This window comes from Vipera berus, assembly GCF_964194415.1.
Source record: "Vipera berus genome assembly, chromosome: 2".
Taxonomy (NCBI): domain Eukaryota; kingdom Metazoa; phylum Chordata; class Lepidosauria; order Squamata; family Viperidae; genus Vipera; species Vipera berus.
The window spans coordinates 18,512,457-18,533,778 of record NC_138203.1 but is presented as its reverse complement, the minus strand read 5'-3'; the positions used below and the strand labels follow the sequence as shown (position 1 = coordinate 18,533,778).

Genomic DNA, 21,322 nt, shown 5'->3' with positions numbered 1-21,322 from the left:
GCGAACCTGCACTAATTGCAGGCAGCTGGTGTTACTTAAGGAGGCATTAGCCCACTGCTCCACCAAGGCTCTTATGCCCATACCATAAGATTAAATAACTATAAATTGACTCAAAGCAAACAATTATTACAACAATAATAATTTTCACATTTTTCATCGTGCTGAGTAACAACTCTCAGTTAATAACCAATCATCTACTACAGGATGGGGATTCATCATTGTACCACTCCTAAACTTTCCAAAACAGTTAGGTCTTACAGATTTAGCAGATGCTCAGCAGGGTTGGTACTAATCTGACATTGGGAAGAACATAGTTCCAAAGGAGGGAGGCAGCAATGTAGAAAACATACAGTATCTTTGTGGCCCCTGATGCTAAGTTCCCCCTGGAAGGAAATTCCATTAGGCCATTTGATGTGGTACAACCCTGGCCATCCTCTCACAAGTAATCTTAAGTGACTCATTTAACTTCATGGACAAGTAACATTTCAGAGACTACTAGAAGCTGGAATTCTCTAGTTTTATCTATTTATGTCCATGCACCTTGCACAACAGGGAACTTCTCCCCAACTTGAGCTAATTAAATACTGTGTCACATTGCCCCTCAAATATGCTGAGCATGCTACTCATTCCTAGGGGCAACCAATATATCTGGAAAGCCCAATAGGAGGCGGCTGTCCTACAAACAGGGCAATGTTCATATTTCATCTGAAGCAAGACTGAAAAAAAAGAGTATACCTTGGATCCTCGTTGGGCAAAGAGCTGGCCTTTTCCAGATGCTGGGGTTGAAGAGGTTGCATGTGATGAAGAATGGTCAGCAAGCTGGAAGAGATGGATGCATTTTAGGGAGACAAACTTCCTCTTGCTCGCAGAAATCATCATTCTCTGTTAGTTGGAGATAAGCAGGACTACACAGCCCTCATTGTTTGTCGGCAGCCGGCATGCAATCAAACAATCGCCTGAGCAACTACTCAGTTTAATATTAAACTTTTGGTTAAAATGCCATGGGCTCCCATCTGCAAAGCTGCTTATGCATGTCTAAGAACAAACTTCAACTGAGGGTTAAAAGGCAAGCCAACAGTCTTGGAGGTCAGTCTTATAAGCTCCCATAGTCTAAACTTAGGTTTTTGTCCCATCTCCACAGCTCTCTCTGCAAAGTGGCAATTAATATGTGATATTTTTTCCCCAACAACAGGCCGTCCTATTTCTATTCTGATGCGGATTCACTCATGATACATGAGACTCACATATTTTAAAAAAAGAGAGGGGGATTTGCACCAAGCAAATTTAACCAGATCAATTCCCAACAGGACATTCCTCCGCCAACCCCTCCCTCTCTATACATAGCAACCCGTTCAAGCTGGATTGGTTGTTTACCTGGATAGGACTGATGGGAGGAGGTGGAGGGGCTTTGCGTTTTTTTGGAGTTCCGCTTCTTTCTGAACTTAATTTAGAGGCTTGATCATGCTGGAAGTTTCACAGGCCAGAAAAGGGAGGTCTGTTAGTTTGTTAGTAAGGATTGTGTTAACAAGTTATTCAAAGACATTAAAAACACACACACACACATTCACGCCTGGTCTTACTGCTGTGAGGATATGACACGTGTTTAAGCATGAGCTCATCCTGCTTCCTTTTTTAATTCATGCCTCTGTACATTTTGCTGAAGTCAATAAAGGGAGACCCCTCCCTACTGAGCCACGTTTTCAGAGGCTATTCACAGCCTCGAGCCATTTGCCAAACCTCCTTATCCCTGCCTTGTCTGTCCCAGGACAGATAGAAAGAGACAAGACTATATCCTCCCAGTCCTGTTCCTGAGCCATTTTTTTTTGTTGAGTCTCTTGGACCATTTAGCATTTACATGTATCTTTGCAAAATATATAACTGAACATTCTGCAGGCCAAAATCATCAGTACCAACCATAATCTTCTTCCATCTCTGTCTACCTGCTTTCAAAATCTCTTATAAATTTGGAATCCACAAAATAGGAACAGAGGAACTCAATGCAGCAAAGCAATAATTCATAACTGCAGCCAATTGGATGTAACCGATACCAGCCCTACTTTAGAAGTTGTACATGACATCCAAAGGAAACAGGACCATTTTCTGCAACTTCTTACAATTGGCCAAAAACATCCCTGAAAGCCAATAAAGCTTGAGCAGCTACTTCAGAATTTTAGGCTTGTTACATTGAAATGGTTTCTAAGCATCATTAAACCAAGAAGATTCTACTTTATTGTTGTGTGAACAAGTATGAAACTCCCATTTTGTTTTCTTCTCCAGCTTGACTGCAAGGAGATTAGAACATGCTTTTGCCAACGTTATTACAAGAAGGTCCAAAAATGTTCAAATAGGTTGAAACAGCCTTCTTCAACATGATGCCTTCTACAGATCCTGAGTCTTCCACAAAACTTTCGCGCTGTGGAAAATCTACAATAAGGATCTTCTAGCTGCAAAAGATGATTAAACGCATAGACTGCTTCTTTTAGCTGATCCAATGAAACTGTCCCAGTTTGAATCAGAGATGGGAGATTCACACAATTGTTTAACACACGCGTTGGATAAATTTCCAAAAGCTCTATAAAACTAAAAATAATATTTCATCATAATTTTAATTCTTAGGCATTTATTTATGCTAAATGTAAAGTTTATCTTTATTAAGCTGCTATCTTTTTTCTTTCTTTTTTACCTGCTTTGACTTGATCGATGACTTGGCATCTATAGAAAAGAAAGACTGCATTTAAGTTAATTGAGATACATGAATCAAGATCCTAAGCTTGGCATTATTTTAGTCAATTCCTTGATTTCAGTATAGCTTGAGATACAAATGAACATATTTGGAGTTGGGGACCCATAGGATATGGTCAAAAAAGTTAAGATGGAAGCTACAGAGGTATAATAGGTAGGTATATAACAGATGGAGCTTCAACTTTGAGTTCTCTTTGACTGTTTTTTAACCATATCATGTGGACACTTGTTTGGAATCACATCTTTAATTTACACCAGATGTGTAAATAATCCTACTTATATTTATATCTTCAGGTCTTGACTATTTTATAATGCACAATAAGAGTGTGAATGAAGAAGCAATCCAAGTATAACACTAGACACACACCATACTCCATGGCATTTAATCACTCCACTGTATACAAGGAAGATATATGTAGATACATAAGATGGCTAAGTTGGCATCGTTTCTTTTGTTAGACAGACTAAGGTGTTGTTGTTTTTTTAAATGGCTTAAATTTATCTGCAGATACAGAGTTACCCCAGCTTAAACAGGCCTTAAAAGCACAGTAGAAAAAAAGAAAATCTAACAAGAAGTCTCTTCAATTGGCCCATTAAATATTCAAAATATTGAATTTGGAGGTGGAGGGAAACCCTCTCCAACATGGGGAGGAATGGGTCAGAAAAATTAGAAAGGGGGGGAGGGAAGGAAGAGGCAGACAGATTAAAAGCTGAAAGACCCATCTTTCAGAGAGAGGAGAGGGGGGAGGTACATAACAAAGCATGTTCACTAGACATAAAATCTTCATAGCTGTAACCATTGTTTTCGCAGTCATTAGATTACAATTTGGGTGCTTGGCAAACTGGCTTGCAATTACAACACTGTAAACAGCATCCTGTGGTCAAGTGTTTGCCATTTGTGCTCTTCAATGCTGGTCTTTGACTAGTAGTCAATTGGGAAGCCAGCAGAAGGTCATAAATGGTAGTCACATGACTGTGGAATGCTGTGATCGCATACACTACTTATATGGCCTTATTTGTATGCTTTAGAAAGTATTTTAAGAAGCGTGCACATACCAGTATCTTGAACCATTTTGGACTGAAGGAGATTCTGAATTCCTGTATTTTCGGAAAGCATGGAGTAATGTAGGGCATTGTGTCCAAGTGCATCTGCCAAATTTATATCTGCCCCTTTTCGGATCAGGATTTCCACAATGTTCAGGTTTCCAGCTTCACAGGCCAGCATCAAAGCAGTCCTACAGAAATTAAGAAGACCAACCATGAAGGGGAGAGTGAGCCTGTGGCAAGGAGATACTGCCCCAGAATAACTTAAGATATGTGATACCACTCCAGAGCAGCCCAAGATATGCTTAGGCTGATTATTGTATTGTATTGTATTGTATTGTATTGTATTGTATTGTATTGTATATTATATATTATATTATATCACATTACATTACATTACATTCCTGCAGGTTTTGAGGAAAGATCACTAGGAAATCTCATGGCTACTATAGGATAAACTGGAAAACCAAAATAAGCAAACAAACTCTTTTTCAGAAGAAGATTATGGCAAAACATTTCTGTTTAGTTGCCAAAAAAATTGACTTGGACGAAGTCACAAGTTCAAGTGAAGGAGATTTTTGCTTGGAATGAATTTAGTTTAAAAATGTGCAGTATTGCCTTCCTCATGTAATCCTTTCCCAACTTGGAGCTTTCCTGATGTGTTGGACTACAACTCCTAAAAAGCAGGATATACGGTAGCTAATGAAATCTGTAGTTCAATACATCTACACAGGGAAAGGTTGCCCATTTCATGCCCAGCTGGACAAGATATATCTAAAGGACAGGATCCCATACCAATCATATTTAATATTACACAACTTATTTTGACATTAGCCTATTAAGTTAGGCAAAGTCCTATCTATCTACCATTCTCTTCCCACAACGGCCAATAAGATGCCTCACAGAAACCCAGAGGAGAGCAAGTGAGAACCAACCCTTCCCATTAACATGTCTCAACAACTAGTGTCTAGAAGCATGCCAAAACGGGATTATACTGTATATCCCATGATTATCAGCAATTAAGAACTTTTATCCTCTGTCTATAGATTTTTGGCACTGTGTACCTTTGTATACTTGGCCTCTGATGATAGAAACTACAGAGAAAGAACATGAATGGCTGCAACAAGCTGAAACATTTCCCATACAGGATATGATAAAATGTTTCTTGTGACTTTTAGTGGGGAAGTTGTGCCTTACATAAAACAAGATGTATTACTTCATGTATTTCTAATAATTATAGCCAAGCTATTTAATTATATTGAAGTCTCAGGATAAGCTTCAACGGACAATACCAGCATATTTCTCACAGCAAAATAAGAGTAAGATCTTCTTGATTAAGGACATTGGGAAATATTTGGAAACAATATGAATTTATCTCTTAAAGTTGATTCTAATGCAAATGTGAAATATACTATTTGTCTTTTGATTTCAATCCTACTCTAGAAAAAATAGTCTGATGGAGTGTCTAGGACCGACAGAATGCTAGTTACTGCTAAAGAAAATGGGGAGCATGCCATTTAATCCTACCTGCCATTTTTGTCCCGGGAGTTGACATCTGCCCCATGGTCTAGAAGGTATTTGCATACTTCAGAGTGGCCATTTTGTACTGTAAGTAAGAAAGGTGTATTTCCTTCCTGAAGAAAACATTGGGAAAAAAATTATACCCTATTAATTATTCAATTGAACTCAAACAAGCCAACACATTTATAACAAGATGTGCACCACAGAAATTGGAAACATCCAGAAACTGGAAACAACGGAATACAATCTTCCGGGTGAGATTCAAGGTGCTGATGATGACCTATATAGCCCTAAATGGCATGGGTCCGGATTATTTACGGGAGCACCTTCTGCCAGCGTCAACCTCCCACCGTCCTGTGCCCTCACAGAGAGGGCCTCCTCAGGGTGCTGTCGGTCAGGGAATACTGACTGGCGGCCCCCAGGGGGAGAGCATTCTCTGTGGGCGCGCCTGCCCTATGGAACCAACTCCCTGTTGAGCTCCGGATGGCTCCCGACCTTCGCTCCTTTCGCCGCGACCTGAAAACCTGGTTATTTGAGCTTGCTGGCCTGGACTGAGGGATTGGGATTTTAAATTTTTTTAATTTTTAAACTTTTAGAATGTGTTTTACTTATTAGGGCTAATTTAATTTAATTTATTTTAACTTTGTATAGTGTATATTGTGTTTTAATTGCCCTGTACACCGCCCCGAGTCCTTCGGGAGAAGGGCGGTATATAAATCCAATAAATAATAATAATAATCCCTGAGTTGCGAACATTTCCTTAAATGTTTGCAGTTACGCGATAAGCGCCCCCTAGTGCTTACGAGCCAGTTCCAAAATTACAAATATTGCTACACCACGGCAGTCATTCATTCTTACAAGCAATCGCAGTGGCACTGCAACATTCACCCTAGTTATTCCCCCCACCACCACCCCAGGTCTGATCTTGCGTGATCTCATGGTACTTTAGGCCTCTGTTCTCTGCAATAGAGAATGGAACTGAAGCCGGGCGATGTTTCCACGTGCCTCCAGAGGCTGGATCCAGGGATTGGAGGCCATTTCCAGACCGCTGCCTTCCAGATCTGAGGCTGGGGGATGCTTTCACGGCCCTCCGTAGGCTGGATCTGGGCATCAGAGGCCTTTTCCAGGATCTGAGGTGATAAAATATTTTTTCCCCTCTGTATCTCAGTGACCTTTTGTACCCAAATGTTAAAATGTACCCATTGCTATAAAATTATTACCTATCCTACAGTAATATGCATGGAAATACCGTATTTTCCGGCGTATAAGACGACCCGGCGTATAAGACGACCCCCTACTTTTAAGAAGATTTTCAAGGTTTTGTCTTATACGCCGGAAAATACTTACATGCCCTGCCCGTCGCAGAGGAGGCGAAGGCCCGACTGGCCCCGCCGGCCCTCCTGCTGCTCCCGCCGGCCCCCGAGGCGCAGTGTTTCCCAGGCGGCAGGCAGCGCCGGAGGGCAGCCGCCACCCCACCACGGCCGGCGCCCCTCCTGCTTCCCCCCCCAGGCCTTGAACTTCTCCCATTGGGCGCAGGGCGGGGCAGCTCCGCCCGCAGCCTCTTTTTTAGAACTCGTGCGCTTCCCTCTCACCGTCGGCCGAGGCGCGCTCGGCCCGGGCTCCCGGTCCCTCTTCCCGGCCGGCTTCCCGCCCTGCCCCTCATGGAGCTGGACTGGGCGTGCATTGGAGTTGCAGCGCATTGGAGTAAGCGCCGCGCCTGCCTGCCTCTTAAAGTGCCCACCCTGCATCCCTCTGGCCAAGGCAAAGGCGGCTGATGAGGACACCGACCTCGCTCCACGGGCGGCGGGAAGAGCTGCCACGTCTGGGGACTCCTCCTTCCCCCCTCCCGCCGCCCTCTCGCCTCACGAAACGGCCTCTTAGTCCGGCGCGCAGCTCCGATCCCGGCTGCCTGCTGGCTCGTCTCGGTTGCGCTGATGCGCCCGAGTGGCTGCTTCTCCCGTCCTCGGCGGCTCGCACTCCTAGTTGCAGCGCATTGGAGTAAGCGCCGGCAGAGGCTGCTCTTCGGTCACCCGCCGGCAAACTTGCCAAACCGGGAGAGCGACTGCCGCGCCCACGCCCCGCCTGGGACGCCGCGCCTGCCTGCCTCTTAAAGTGCCCACCCTGCATCCCTCTGGCCAAGGCAAAGGCGGCTGATGAGGACACCGACCTTGCTCCACGGGCAGCGGGAAGAGCTACCACGTCTGGGGACTCCTCCTCCTCCTCCTCCTTCCCCCCTCCCGCCGCCCTCTCGCCTCACGAAACGGCCTCTTAGTCCGGTGCGCAGCTCCGATCCCGGCCACCAGGCTGGCTCGTCTCCGACAGCACCGCCCGGCGGAAGCGCATCCCCGCGGGGGGGGGGAAGAGCGGTGCTGGTGACAGGTGAGTCCGGCGGGCGCAAGGCCCTCCCCTCGGGCCAAGAGCCAACGGGCAGCGCCGCCTTCGCGTGGGGAGAGCCGCCCGACGCTCCCGCCCAGCCGTGTCCCGGAGCCGCGCCGGAGTTAGCTCAGTTGCACGGGGTGGCCCGGCTTTGCAACAACGGGGACGCTCGACTGATTTGTTTTTTTTCCGGCGTATAAGATGACCCGGCGTATAAGACGACCCCCCAACTTTTGAGAAGATTTTCAGGGGTTAAAAAGTCGTCTTATACACCGGAAAATACGGTATCGTCAATTCAGGTACTGTGTATATTTACTGTTATTTCTGGAGACCATGGGGGGAGAGGAGAGTGTAACTAATAGTCAAATTTTTAGCCTGAGCTTATCTGATAAGTTTCTCATCCAGGTGCTAACCAGGTTTGCTCCTGCTTATCTTCAAACCAGACAAGTTGACCAAGTGTCGTTATCTACTGAACCTAAGCAGAACCCCCAAGCAGCTCCTATGCTCTCATGCTCATGGGATTGGTGTGTATAACTTGAAAATAAACAATACAACCACTTAGTTACTGGAGTGAAAGGAATAAAGAAAAGTTGTGTGAGATTGCCATCATTGTTGATCTTTATGCATAAAGCTACCTTTGAAAGAATTTTGCTCACAAGTTACTTTCAGCCTTCTTTCTCTGAATACAGTTGAGTGGATTGCTTTACACAAAGCAAGTAAGAAAATGTAAAACTGAACAAAGATGTTTAATGAAGTTAGATAGCTCAGACATGGAATAAGAAACAGAAATTACCATAAATAAAGAGGTTACAATTATCTAGACCCGTCCCAATCGGGCTTCAGGCCCGGGTACAGCATGGAGACGGCATTGGTCGCTCTGGTGAATGATCTCTGGAGGGCTCGGGACAGAGGACATTCCTCTGTCCTAGTCCTATTAGACCTCTCGGCGGCTTTCGATACCATCGACCATGGTATCCTGCTGCGGCGTCTCAGGGGACTGGGAGTGGGAGGCACAGTTCTTCAGTGGTTCTCCTCCTATCTCCTGGGACGCTCGCAGTCGGTGTTGGCAGGTGGGCAGAGGTCGACCCCTAGGGCTCTCGTTTGTGGAGTTCCTCAGGGATCGGTCCTCTTGCCTCTCCTGTTTAACATCTACATGAAACCGCTGGGTGAGATCATTCGTGGTTTTGGAGTTGGGTATCATCAATACGCCGATGATACCCAACTTTTCATTTCGACCCCAAACCACCCCAGTGATGCCCTCGATGTGATGTCCCGTTGCCTGGAGGCGGTTCGGGTCTGGATGGGGAGGAACAGACTTCAGCTCAACCCTGACAAGACTGAGTGGCTGTACATTCCGACATCCCGGGACATTCAAAATGTTCCATCTCTTTCTATGGGGGGTGAGTTTTTACCCCCGTGGATAGGGCTCGCAACTTGGGAGTCCTCCTAGATTCATGGCTTACTCTAGAAGATCACATAGTAGCCGTGACTAGGGGGGCTTTCGCTCAGGTTCGCCTAGTGCGTCAGTTGCGGCCCTATCTGGACCGGGATGCCCTGTGTACGGTCACTCATGCGCTCGTGACCTCTCGTCTGGACTACTGCAATGCTCTTTACATGGGGCTTCCCTTGAAGACCACTCGGAGGCTCCAACTGGTACAGAATGCGGCCGCAAGAGTTGTCTTGGGAGTTTCCCGGTACTCCCATGTTACATCTTTGCTCCGCGAGCTGCACTGGTTACCAGTTGTCTTCCGGGTGCGGTTCAAGGTCTTGGTGATGGTTTTTAAGTCCTTACATGGCATGGGTCCGGAATACCTCGGGGACCACCTGCTGCCGGCGTCGACTCCCCTCCGCCCTGTGCGTTCCCACAGAGAGGGCCTCCTCAGGGTGCCACCGGTCAGAGAATGTCGACTGGCGGCCCCCAGGGGGAGGGCCTTCTCTGTGGGCGCCCCGGCTTTATGGAACCAACTGCCGGTTGAGCTCCGGATGACACCGGATCTTCGCTCCTTACGGCGCGGGTTAAAGACCCATTTATTCAAGCTGGCCTGGCCTGATGGGGGAACCTTAGGGTTTTAATGGGTTTTACATTTTGATTGTTTTAATTGCGCAATTATTTAATCTTTTTTAACTTTTGTATTTCTATTTATATGCCCTGTTCACCGCCCTGAGTCCTTCAGGAGAAGGGCGGTATAAAAATTCAATAAATAAATAAATAAATAAATAAATAAATAAATAAATAAATACAATGGCAATAGTAATCAGATGGAAATAAACATGACCCACGACTGCCAGTTGTTATAAAGCATCAAACTCCTCTCATTATGAAATTATTGCAATGTTATTCTTTTAATACTTAGACGAACATTTCTCATTTTTTGTCTTCTGAATTTCTCATCCTGGTGCAGAACCAGATATCAAAGTAAAGGCACTTAATACTTCATATAGCAGATGGCATTTTTACTGCATGCTCTCTCATTAATAACAGCACATCTCAAAGTGAAATTGAGTGGTTATAAACATCTATGTTGGGATATCATCAACTGGACTGCAAAATTATTAAAAATAATAGAATAAGGAACACCAAACAAAATAGCTGACTAAGTTTTAATAAGATTTCAGGAACTGAAAGATGTTTAAAAGCTTAAAAGGATACAAGAATTGTCAAAGTGATCATAATTACATACCACATCTTTGATGTTAATTGGACACTTGTGTTCACACAGTAGCTGAATTATTTGAAGGCAGCCATAGGTAGCTTAAGAAGGGGGGGAAGAATTGTAAAATTAGAAGATCTGCAGTATATACTATTAAAACTCTCCTGTTTGTCAGTTTGTAATCTTCAACTGAGTAAAACAGTGTGTCATAGGACAACAATTTTTGAAAAAGTGTACCTAAAATGGGGTAATTTAGAGAATAAGTCCAAAATCTGGGACCTATAATTCCTATGGGTGAAGTCGCTCCAATTTCCACTGCTTTTTTGCCCATCCATTGTCATTCACCGCCCTGAGTCCTTCGGGAGAAGGGCGGTATATAAATAAAATTATTATTATTATTATTATTCTGCTTGTCTGTTTAAGTAAAGAAGTATCTCCGAAACAATGACCCAATGGGTCATGGGTTGTCTAGTCCAGGGCTTTTCAACCAGTGGTACGGGTACCACCTGTGGTACATTGGCACCTGGCAGGTGGTACGCAACCATCCTAGAAAAGTGGTAGCAGGGAGGGGAATGAGCTGAACCGGTGGCAGTACTGCACAAACCTGAGCAAGAGACGGCTGGAGCTGCAGGGTTATCAGGGCTGAGCGGAAGCACCAGGATCAGCACTGCTTTCCAGCTGATTGGCGCTTATTTGGGGCTGTCAGGGCTCAGCAGAAGAGCCAGGATCAGCGCCAGGCTCCAGCTGGAGCTCAGCGCTGATCCCGGCATGTCTGCTGAGCCCAGAAGAAGCGCTGATCAGCTGGAATGTTGCAGCATCTCCAGGGTCTTGTGATTTACATTCGGATGTTTGGCAACTGATTCATATTTATGACGGTCAGTGTCCCAGGGTCATGTGAAGTGACCAAAACCTGCTGCAACCACCCAGCGGGGGGGGGGGAATAAAAACCAAACACCCCACCCCCCACCCGCTGCCAATCCTCAACAGAAATGCTCACAACAATGAAAACCTCGGACAGGAGGAAGACCGCCACCGAGCGGGCAGGTCATGCTTGGCTGTGGCTTGGGGGGGCATTTTTTTTAGTGCCATTGTAACTTTGAACAGTCACTAAGCAAACTGTTGTAAGTCAAGGACTACCTGTACTTCATCACTTTTTTTCCTTTTTTTGGGTCAAGTTTTTGACACCTTGCTAGGCGACTGGTGGTACTCAGATGTTGCCATATTCTAAAAGTGGTACAATGGATGAAAAGGTTGAAAAGCCCTGGTCTAGTTCTTTTTTGAAGTCCTTTTAGAAGGTCACTTCAGGGTGGAGCTGTACCAGGTGACTATATTTTTCACATGTTCAACAGCTAGTCCATATATTTATCACATTTTCATGGGCTACACCCTCATTCTTTGCTAGAGCTATGCAGTGCTTCTGGTTTGAAGTCAAAAGGATGCTTCAGAGCATGTAGCACATTAACATACTGTAGCAGCCTCGTGTTTTCCTAGGATAGTGCAACTGTAATGGTGATTCATGTGATTGAAGGACACTGCAAAGATTGTAAGTGGACCATAAAGGCCAATAAATTTAATAAATAAATAAATAACATCATCTTTTCAGCACCATTGTTATTCCAGTCCTTGACAAATGGTCATTAAGTGAGGACTATCTCCATCACGTTCTACTGGAAATTTACTTAGCAAAGCCCATTCAAGGTCTTTGTTATGGGAATATAATGAAAGCAATTAAAATAATTAGTGACCTCATGTGGTCAGGTCAGTCATACCCTTCTTGTTTGTCAAAGGTCTTACTGAAATTTAAAGCAGAAGGCACAAATCATACTAAATGGAATGGAAGCAAGACAATTATGTAATACCTGCATAGTGTAAAGCAGTTTTGCCCGAGCTATCCATGTTCTCTGCTGGACATTTGGACTGTAGAATGAGAAAAAAGAAGACTTAGTAAAATACACAACACAAAGGATTTTGAAAGTTAAAATTGTAATACTGTATGAGAGAAATGTTTTTTGTGTGAATATCAAACTAGTTTTAAATGTTATCCAGAATTAACTAGATGTTCAGGACAAAATTAATCTGAATGTTTTCAGAAAGGGATTAAATCCATTTTGCAAAGTTGATCATCCAATACCACTTGGTTGCAAGACTGCAAGAGGTGAAGCAATGTGACTGATTGAAACTTAAGAGGGGACATGTCAAAAACAGATGTGAGCAATTAATAAATTACTAAATGTTTAATAAAAGAAAAAGGTCTATCTTTGACTGGAAAAAAAATTTAGATTTCCAGCAAAAGAAAAATAATTTCAGTTTTCTTAGGAAGTCTACATTATTTCTAATGTAACTGGTTCCAGAATGCTTTCAGATTGGACTGGCTAAGGTGCTTGAATTTCCTGAAGATTTCTTATTTGAAGGCTAACCAAGTTCATGCCTGCTTGATTTCTGAGCACAATGTCAGTTCTGAACTTCATAAGTGGTTTTACACCCCCTGTATATCAGTCCTACCCAAAAATGCTGACTAAAGACTACGGTGAGTCTACTGGATTAAAAAGGGGTGGTGTGTATTACAAAATTAGACAGAGGATTGAACTCCATTCACAAGAGACAATATATTGGATTTTTTTAGAGAGCGCCTTTCTCTCCATCTCATTTTGTAGTGTAACATTTGGGAGAAGTGGAAAACCATATAGAAATCTGATACCAACATCTAATTGCATGGGTCTATGCCAGAATCCAGTCAAGATGATTTTATTTATTTATTAATGGGATTTATATCCCGCCCTATCTCCCGAAGGACTCAGGGCGGCTAACAACAAAACATATAAGTACAGAAATTAAGATAAAAATAAAATTAAAATCATCTGTGCAATAAATTAAAATTAAAAACTAAAAATAAATTAAAAATTGTAAATATAATTAAAATGCCTGTCAGTCCAGATTTTCCTACTCCATTGTAAAAATGAAGAGCTTGATTCATTGCTTACGCTTTGCTATCATACGTGGTTGTAAAGAAACTGGACACTCACTATTTTCAACTAACAAATCTAGCACTTTCCACAACAAACAATTTATTTAGGCAATTGCAGCTCTTCTTACTCTCTAGCCTGACTTCAATTCGTTCTTGTCAGATGTTAAAGATCAACATTTACTACTCCCAGTCCATGCAATTATATGGCATTTTATGTGAAATGTTCCCAGCAGATCATACAAGCAAGAAGAAACTGTGGAGCAAGCATCTTAGTGAAGCACCATTAAACTGTGATGAAAGAGAAAGCAGCAAACAACTATATAATCTAAGGATCTCCTACTCACAGCGCAGGACTTAAAAACAATTCAGTAATTTAGATGGACCCTGTGCAAACTCTTAAATCCCTTTAATTTCTACTTGCAGAGAGAAGGTTAATGTAGGCTGGCATTTAATCAGAAAACCAGAAGTGCTGAAGGGCGGGGGGAATAAAACACCTTACCTGAAGAAGTCTCTTGATGCAGTCAACATGGTTATTCTTGGCCGCAAGATGTAAAGCACTGTGCCCTATGTAAATATTTCATAATTATTTCAGGCCCACTGAAAACAGCACTAAAAATGAAATGAATATTGTTCAAAACCTTAGCTTGAAGTACTAAGTGGATTATGCCTTTAGATTCAAAAATCTCCATCTCCCTCACAGAGTTATAGGAGTGACATAAGCAAAAGCAGACATAATCAACAAATGTACTAATATTCTCTTCCCTACCTCCAAGATTAAGCACATGTTATATTTAAATGAGAACAGAAGATGTTTGGCTTCATCATTTTGTACTTGGTTTAAACCCTGCTTAAATGTATACATCTGTCATAGATGAGCTTCAGAGAGTCTGAAGTAGTGAAACCAAATAGCAGGCTATAATTTGGCTGCAGAAAATTTGCACTCAGATTTCAGTATTTGTAGAATGTGGGTTGGCTAACATATATGTTGATTCCACTCACAGTAATCATAAGCTGCATTTAGTTTATTCATTAGATGTATATTGCTATCTCAACTACATGATGCTTGGTGGCTCCCAATATTAAAAATAATAAAGCCACCAAAAAAACATAAAACATATATCTATGAAATCAACATAACCAGAAAATCATACAGTCAACACAATTAGATGATGGGCTTCATCAGAAATCCAGGGCTTCAGGCTCAAGCAAAGAACCAAGTCATCAAGGCTTTAAGGTTGGGGCCAATCTAAACTCCAGAAAGGTAACATTCCTTAAGGTGGGCAGGTGCCATGGCAGAAATAGTTCTCCTCTTGAGCTCTGCCAAATGACACTTCCTAGCAGATGGGAGCTGGAGCGAGCCTCTCCTATCATACAAAATAGTACTGAAAGAATCAATCAAGGAGAAATAAATTGGTCCGAAGCCGTAAAAATTATGGTGTGTCCAAAACAAAACAAACAAAACAAGTTTGTGGGGCAGAGCAGAATACAGTTGTAGACCACATGAGCAGGATGCAATAATAATAATAATAATAATAATAATAATAATAATAACAACAACAACAACAACAACAACAACAACAACAACAACAACAACCAAGTATATAGAGTTTATGCCATATCTGGATAAGTCAGCTGGGGAGACTAACTTGAAATACTGGAAAGCTGCTATTAATCAGAATACAAATATTTACCTCAAACAGAATAATGATTTTAGTACAAGGCAGTCTTTCTCATTCCTGCATTCTCCAGAATTGTTGGCTGCAACTCAAATGTTCAACTAACTATAATGTGAACTCTAGTCTAACCTACCTGTGCAGCACTAGATATGGGAATGTTGAACTTATCTCCATACATCCATATATAGCTCCAAAGCATCCATCCACATCCACAGACTTGCTTAACTTTGGATTATTCAGATGTATTTAAGTAACATGGGATGGGCGCAGTGGTGGGATTCAAATATGTGAACAACTGGTTCTCTGTGTGGATGCTGCTTCCGGAAGTCCATTTTGGGCCTGGGCAACAAAAAAATTAACTACCGGTTCTGCCGAAGTGGTGTTAATCAGCTGAATCCCACCACTGGATGGGCAGAAAGGATAGAAACTGTAGTCCAATGTACCTCGATGGTACTGTACTAGGGAAGGTAGAATTCAGCCCTTCAAGATACACCAGACTAAGGAACCTAAGGAACCAAACAAACTCTAATACTACTTTTATTGTAAATTTATAGTACATTTTATTGTACATTTATAGTAACAGAATCTTGCAAGTCAGAATGGGCCTCTGCCTGCTTCTTTGTGTGTACTTAGAAAAGCTTGTCTTAGATGTTTGCATACATAACAGTTCAGGCCTGGGCTCAGGTTTCCTTTATCCAACTGGCACTGATTCTTCCTTCTGTTCCTCAAAGCCACTCTCTGCCTCTACAGTAGCTATGAGCCACAAAAGCAAAGAATGCCAGGAGAATATGCCCATCGATGCAAGCACACACACACAAACATATCTTTTCATATTAAACAGATAATTTGAGTACCTGTTCCATCCAGAGTTGTAACATCTGCACCATGTGTAATCATAAGCCTGAGACATTCGCTATATCCTTTAGAGGCAGCAAGATGGAAGCTGAAAGAAAGAATTATAATGTCTCTAACCAGTTCCATAATAAGTGATAAGAAAATGTTTCTGGTGGATCACATCAATCTTTGCCTTTGAATGACTTTGCTTGAATAATATATGTATCGCCTACTTTAATTCTAAGAACTCAAGGAAATGTGCTCAGAGTAAGATGAAAATTTAACTGCAAGACATTATTGAAAGCCTCAGGGTCACCCAACACAATTCAGAGCCAAGGAAGGTCTTGAATTTAGGTTTCCCCAGGCCGGGTTTGACCCACTTATCAGAATGATGATCATACAAAAATCATAATTAAAAAGCTTAGAGCAGACGCCTCTCAAAAACACTTGTAGTACAACTACCCTATTATAAGCACTTTTTAAAGCTTTTTTGGAATAATGGCAAGCAGTTAAAGGTTTCATTAATAAAATCAATAAAAAAATCAGCTGGTAATTTTTAGTATAACAAAGATCTGAAACTTAATTCCAATGATCTGTTAAGACCACCAACTTTGTTTACAGCCAACAAGGGAAATTAATTCTAGGGCAAGTTAAAAGTCTTCCACATTAAAACATTTCAAACAGGGAGAAAAAAGATTATATTCCTACAAAAGTCTAAGGGGAGGGGAGGCCTTCAGAAGAACTTATTGTTAAAACTTTTTTAAAAAGCAGGATGTTAGGATTGTGAAATGTCTGTTCTGACCCTAGTTATAATTGCACATTAAATAATACTTGATATTTCAACATTACAAAAAAAATCACAATTGAAAAGATCCGTTGATTATAGACCTCTGGAATTGTATGGAAAACGGACACTTACCTCTCTTTACTAAAGAAATACAAAATTCTCTGCAGAATTTTGATGTTAAGTCTGAAAGAAAATGTTCATATAACCAGAACACCGCCTCAACTAGCTATCAACACCCAGAAAAGCAAGGGTTAACACAAAGATTAACACGAGACAAACAATCAAGCAGTAAATAATACATTAATCAAGGAACTACCAACTCAGATAAATAAAAGCCTAATCAAGGAACTATCAAGGAGAAAACATCCCACCAATACTGGCAGGTCAAGCCACTGTACATAAAACAGACAGCAAACCCCACTCCCCACTCCCTTGCAGATGTCTTCAGTGCAAACTGAGTGCAAACAGAGCACTCTGCAAGGAAATAGCCAAGCTCACAGAGCACCAAGGACTCCTCTGATAAAAGTCTATGTACAAAGATAATCAGGATGCTGAAACTATAGGACAGTACATATTTGCTTCCGATGAAGCCTATCATTCCGAATGATATCCTGTTGTCAGACCAATTCTTTTCTCCAAACAGATCTCAGCACGATTTCCAAGCTATCTTATACATCGAAGCTCTCCCCAAATGGTTTGTGTACACAAGTAAGTAAAAATTAAAACATTTAACTCCAATAAAATGTCAACCTAAATTCTGGTTTATGTAGAAATATATGTTTGTACAGGTAGTCCTGACTTTATGACCATTTGCAGTTATGACAGTGATGAAAACATAACTTTGCCACCAATCCTTGCATTTACAGGCCTTGGGTTTTTTTTTTTTTGAGAGGTGTTCCATCAAGTTGATGGTGTCAACTGTGGTCGCTAAAGGAGGTCTTGCTGTATCCTGTTTCCAAATGGCTACCTTAATTTATGGCAGAAAGAATAGAAGCTCTCAGTGTTCTAAAGGCTAACCTGTATGTCTCACAAACATTTTTCAGCTACTGTACAGTCCACCTCTTCAAATTTATAGTATGTTGTCTTCATCATAGGCATTTCATCAGCCCCTCAGAGAGAGTGAGTATTATGTAATGGCAGCGGTTTTGGCAACTGTTATTCCATGGGAAATGGAAGGGATTTTATGTCTATGCAAATTCTCAGTCATTCCAGGTCAAAAGGCAAATGGACGATGTTTTTTTTTCCTTTTTCTTTTAAGGAAGAAGTTGTTTCGCTTCTCATCCAAGAAGTTTCATCAGTTCTGGCTGGATGGTAGGGAGGGGGAATGGAAAGATTAGTTCTGACAGGATGTTGGGTGGTGGTGGAAAGATGATATTTCTTTGCAGTCATCTGGTCATTAGCACTCTCTCTGAGAGCCACTGAGGCCACTTGGGGGCACAGATAAGCCACCAAGTGGCCTCAATGGCTCTCAGGGAGTGCTAACGTAATTGCAAATAAATATAATCCTTCCACCACCCTCAACATCTTGTCAGAACTAATCCTTCCATCCAGACAGAACTGATGAAGCTTCTTGGATGAAAAGTGAAATATCTTCTTCCTTAAGGGAAAAAAAACACCGTCCAGTTGCCTTTTGAAAAAAACACCTTTGAGGAGTGGGGTGGGGGCTTTATTATAGAGAAACAATTTATGATAATGCTTCTTCATGTCTAATGCTCTGGTTCCCAACACACACAACATGGGAAACCTGGGGCTTGTGAGAACCTTGTTTTTCTAGCAGTGTGTTTTCAAACATGAACAAAATTCACACAAGCAACTCTGTGCTATAAACAGGTCTATACACAAGCAAAGGAATTTATGAAATACATTAGAAGTCACTGAAAAATGTTTTTGACTGTATGTGAGAAATAATGACCAAGAACACAAAACTGTTTACCAAGGCACCAACAGGATGAATTTTTAAAACAGTTTGTTCCCGTGAAATGTTCCCTGAACTATTTAAACATGGATGGTTAGGGAAAAGACCACGTCCTCACCAACAGCCCAGCTTCTAACTTTGCTAAGACAGAACACAAGATAAATTTCCAAACAAAATAAAATATATTAGACTCAAAAGACATATGCAAGATAGAGATATCTTGTGGTAGAAACGTGCAAACCACACTTCACGGGAGTTTATATTTCAGCAGTATCTGCCTTAATTAAAATACTTGCATAGCAACAGTTTGGCTAAAGCAGTGACAGATGTAATCTTCATGCCAACTTCTCCGTTTGTGAAACAAACTGTGCCAAGTGTAACACATTTCACTGTAATGAATTTTAGAGACAAAACAAAAAGCCTGCTGGAAAAATGTGCACAAAATACATGAACTTCCCTTTCTGGAATTTAAAGACCAGGTAAAAGGTACTTTACTTGTTCATAATGCAAAAATTATTTAGAGGGCAACATAATGGATAATGAAATCTATTTTCTCATCATAGAGTAGGTGGTCTAAAGTCCTCCTAACCAGATTTATCAGTGGAGTCAATTTACTGATGAGAGCTGCCAGAGATTGGGTCATAGACTGGTTGGCTGCGGATGCTGGGGAGTGCAACCTCCTAATAAAACATGAAAATAAAATCTCACATCATCACCAAATCTTATTCCTCAAATAAGCATTCCCCCCCCCCCTTAGATAAGATCTGAGTCTCAGGATGAGACTCTCAATCTCTATGGAATTTTAGGATCTGAGGGGTCCATTGTGCTATCTGATCCTGATTGTTTTCTTGCACAAGTTTCATTACACAAACTAGGTAACACCTTGTACTAATGATGTCACCTAGTTTGGATAAGGAAATGTCTGCAAGAAAACCACCAAGCTGAGAGATCACCAAGGACCCCTCATTTCAATCCTGAGCTACAAATATTTTCTTTTATTGGTATTTTAGGATCTTTTTCAGCTCGTGGATGACACTTGTCTCTGTTAACAGCAGAGGTGATCAAAAGTCACCAAATCAGCTGCTCTTCATATCCTTGGCAAATGAACTTTTGTGGCCAGAACTCCGTTATGTAGACGAAAGCAAGGATCCCAAAAGGCTATTCCAAGCTACCAAGCACACCATTTGCTTTACATTAACTACTGATTAGGGTATATTTATTTGCAATAGCAACATATGAAATTGACTGTAAACGAGCATTAATTATAGCAGTGTTTCTCAATGTGGGCTAAAGATTTGTGGACTTTTGACTCCCAGAATCCCCTGCTGGCTGGGGAATTCTGGGAGTTGAAATCCACACACTGGACTAGAGGCTTGTTCTGAGAGAAAACAGCATTATTTCTTCGCTTTTCTTTTCCTGATGCAAAAGCTTCAGACTCTTTCAAGAAATCAGGATTAATTTGCCAGCAACTTAATGATCTACAGCTTTCACAGAAAAATGAAATTGCAGAAATAAAGATGCAATGATGTCAGCGCCTCTCCAGCAGCAGTGATAAAGCTAGAGAAACTGAGATCCCTACAAACATTTCTCTACATGGCTTATCGCTCCTAAAACCAAGGCAAACTATTTATCAAAGCAGAGGCCCCTTCGTCAGCTGCCATGGAGACAGCTCCGTCTTATGTGCTTATGGCCTTTGAAGAGAGGTGAATGCCTTCCACTTCCTCTCTTGCTTAAAAAGTCTTCACTTGTCCCATAACTTCAGGAAAGTCAACAGATTCTGCTTGGCTTCTAAACCAATTATGACTCAACTTAGGGAATGCAATAACATGGAACTGATCTTTCTTAGGATCAGTTTACAAAAGGATCTTCCCCCATTCCTTGATCCCGGTGTGCAGAGGTGTTTCACACATGCAAAAGAGTAAATTAGCTACAGTTCATTTGGTGACCATTCAAAGTTACAACGGCACTTTAAAAAAAAAGTGACTTATGACCGTTTTTTTAGTTACGACCTTTGTAGCATCCTTATCATCATGTGATCAGAATTCAGTTGTTTGGCAACTGGTTCATATTTATGACCGCTGTCCCAGGATCATGTAAATCACCTTTTGCGATCTTCTGACAAGCAAAGTCATTGAGGAACTCAGATTCAATTAACAACTGGGTTACCAACTTAACAAACTGCAGTGATTCACTTAACAACTGTGATAAGAAATGTTGTAAAACGGGGCAAAACTCACTTAACTAATGTCTCGCTTAACAACAGAAATTTAGGGCTCAATTGTGGTCATAAGTCAAGGACTAACTGTACAATACAGCTAAACAGACTCCACCTCTCATTGGCAGCCGTTTGGTATATAGGTAGTATTGACTTAGAACCATTCATTTAGTGACCATTCGAAGTTACAATGGCACTGAAAAATGTAACTTATGACCAGTCCTTGCACTTATGACTGTTGCAACATCCCTATGGTCATGTGGTCAAAATCTGAATTCTTGGCAGCAAGCGAGTGTTTGCCACGGTTGCTGTGATTGCCATTTCCTACTTTCCTAGCTAGCTTCCCACAAGCAAAGGCAATGGGGGAAGCTGGATTTGCTTAACAATGCCATGATTCACTTAACAACTTCGGTAATTAACTGTGGCCAAAAAGGGTGTAAAACAAAAAGTGTGACTCATTTAACAACAATATTGCTTAGTAACAGAAGCAGAAATTCTGATCCCAACTGAAGTTGTAAGTTGAGGACTACCTCTACCAAATGTATATGGCAGCCAGTGGAACAGCTGCCACACAAAGTGTTGAGTTGTCAACGGAG

The 21,322-nt window shown here is 41.7% G+C and overlaps 1 protein-coding gene across 5 annotated transcripts in view; it reads right to left on the bottom strand.

Annotated features, from left to right (window-relative positions):
- Positions 1–21,322, bottom strand: part of RAI14 (retinoic acid induced 14) — a 111,558-nt gene that overhangs the window by 12,844 nt on the left and 77,392 nt on the right. For 2 of the 5 annotated variants that reach the window (XM_081317824.1, XM_081317827.1), the window contains 9 exons: positions 15,830–15,918; positions 13,799–13,863; positions 12,194–12,251; positions 10,365–10,435; positions 5,314–5,420; positions 3,799–3,977; positions 2,684–2,712; positions 1,375–1,464; positions 736–819 (listed from right to left, as the gene is read on the bottom strand). In XM_081317824.1, the coding sequence (XP_081173950.1) occupies positions 736–819; positions 1,375–1,464; positions 2,684–2,712; positions 3,799–3,977; positions 5,314–5,420; positions 10,365–10,435; positions 12,194–12,251; positions 13,799–13,863; positions 15,830–15,918 (772 nt within the window). Of the gene's footprint in view, positions 1–735; positions 820–1,374; positions 1,465–2,683; positions 2,713–3,798; positions 3,978–5,313; positions 5,421–6,308; positions 6,435–10,364; positions 10,436–12,193; positions 12,252–13,798; positions 13,864–15,829; positions 15,919–21,322 lie in introns of those variants that run through there. The other 3 variants (XM_081317826.1, XM_081317825.1, XM_081317828.1) reach the window with 2 other exon arrangements.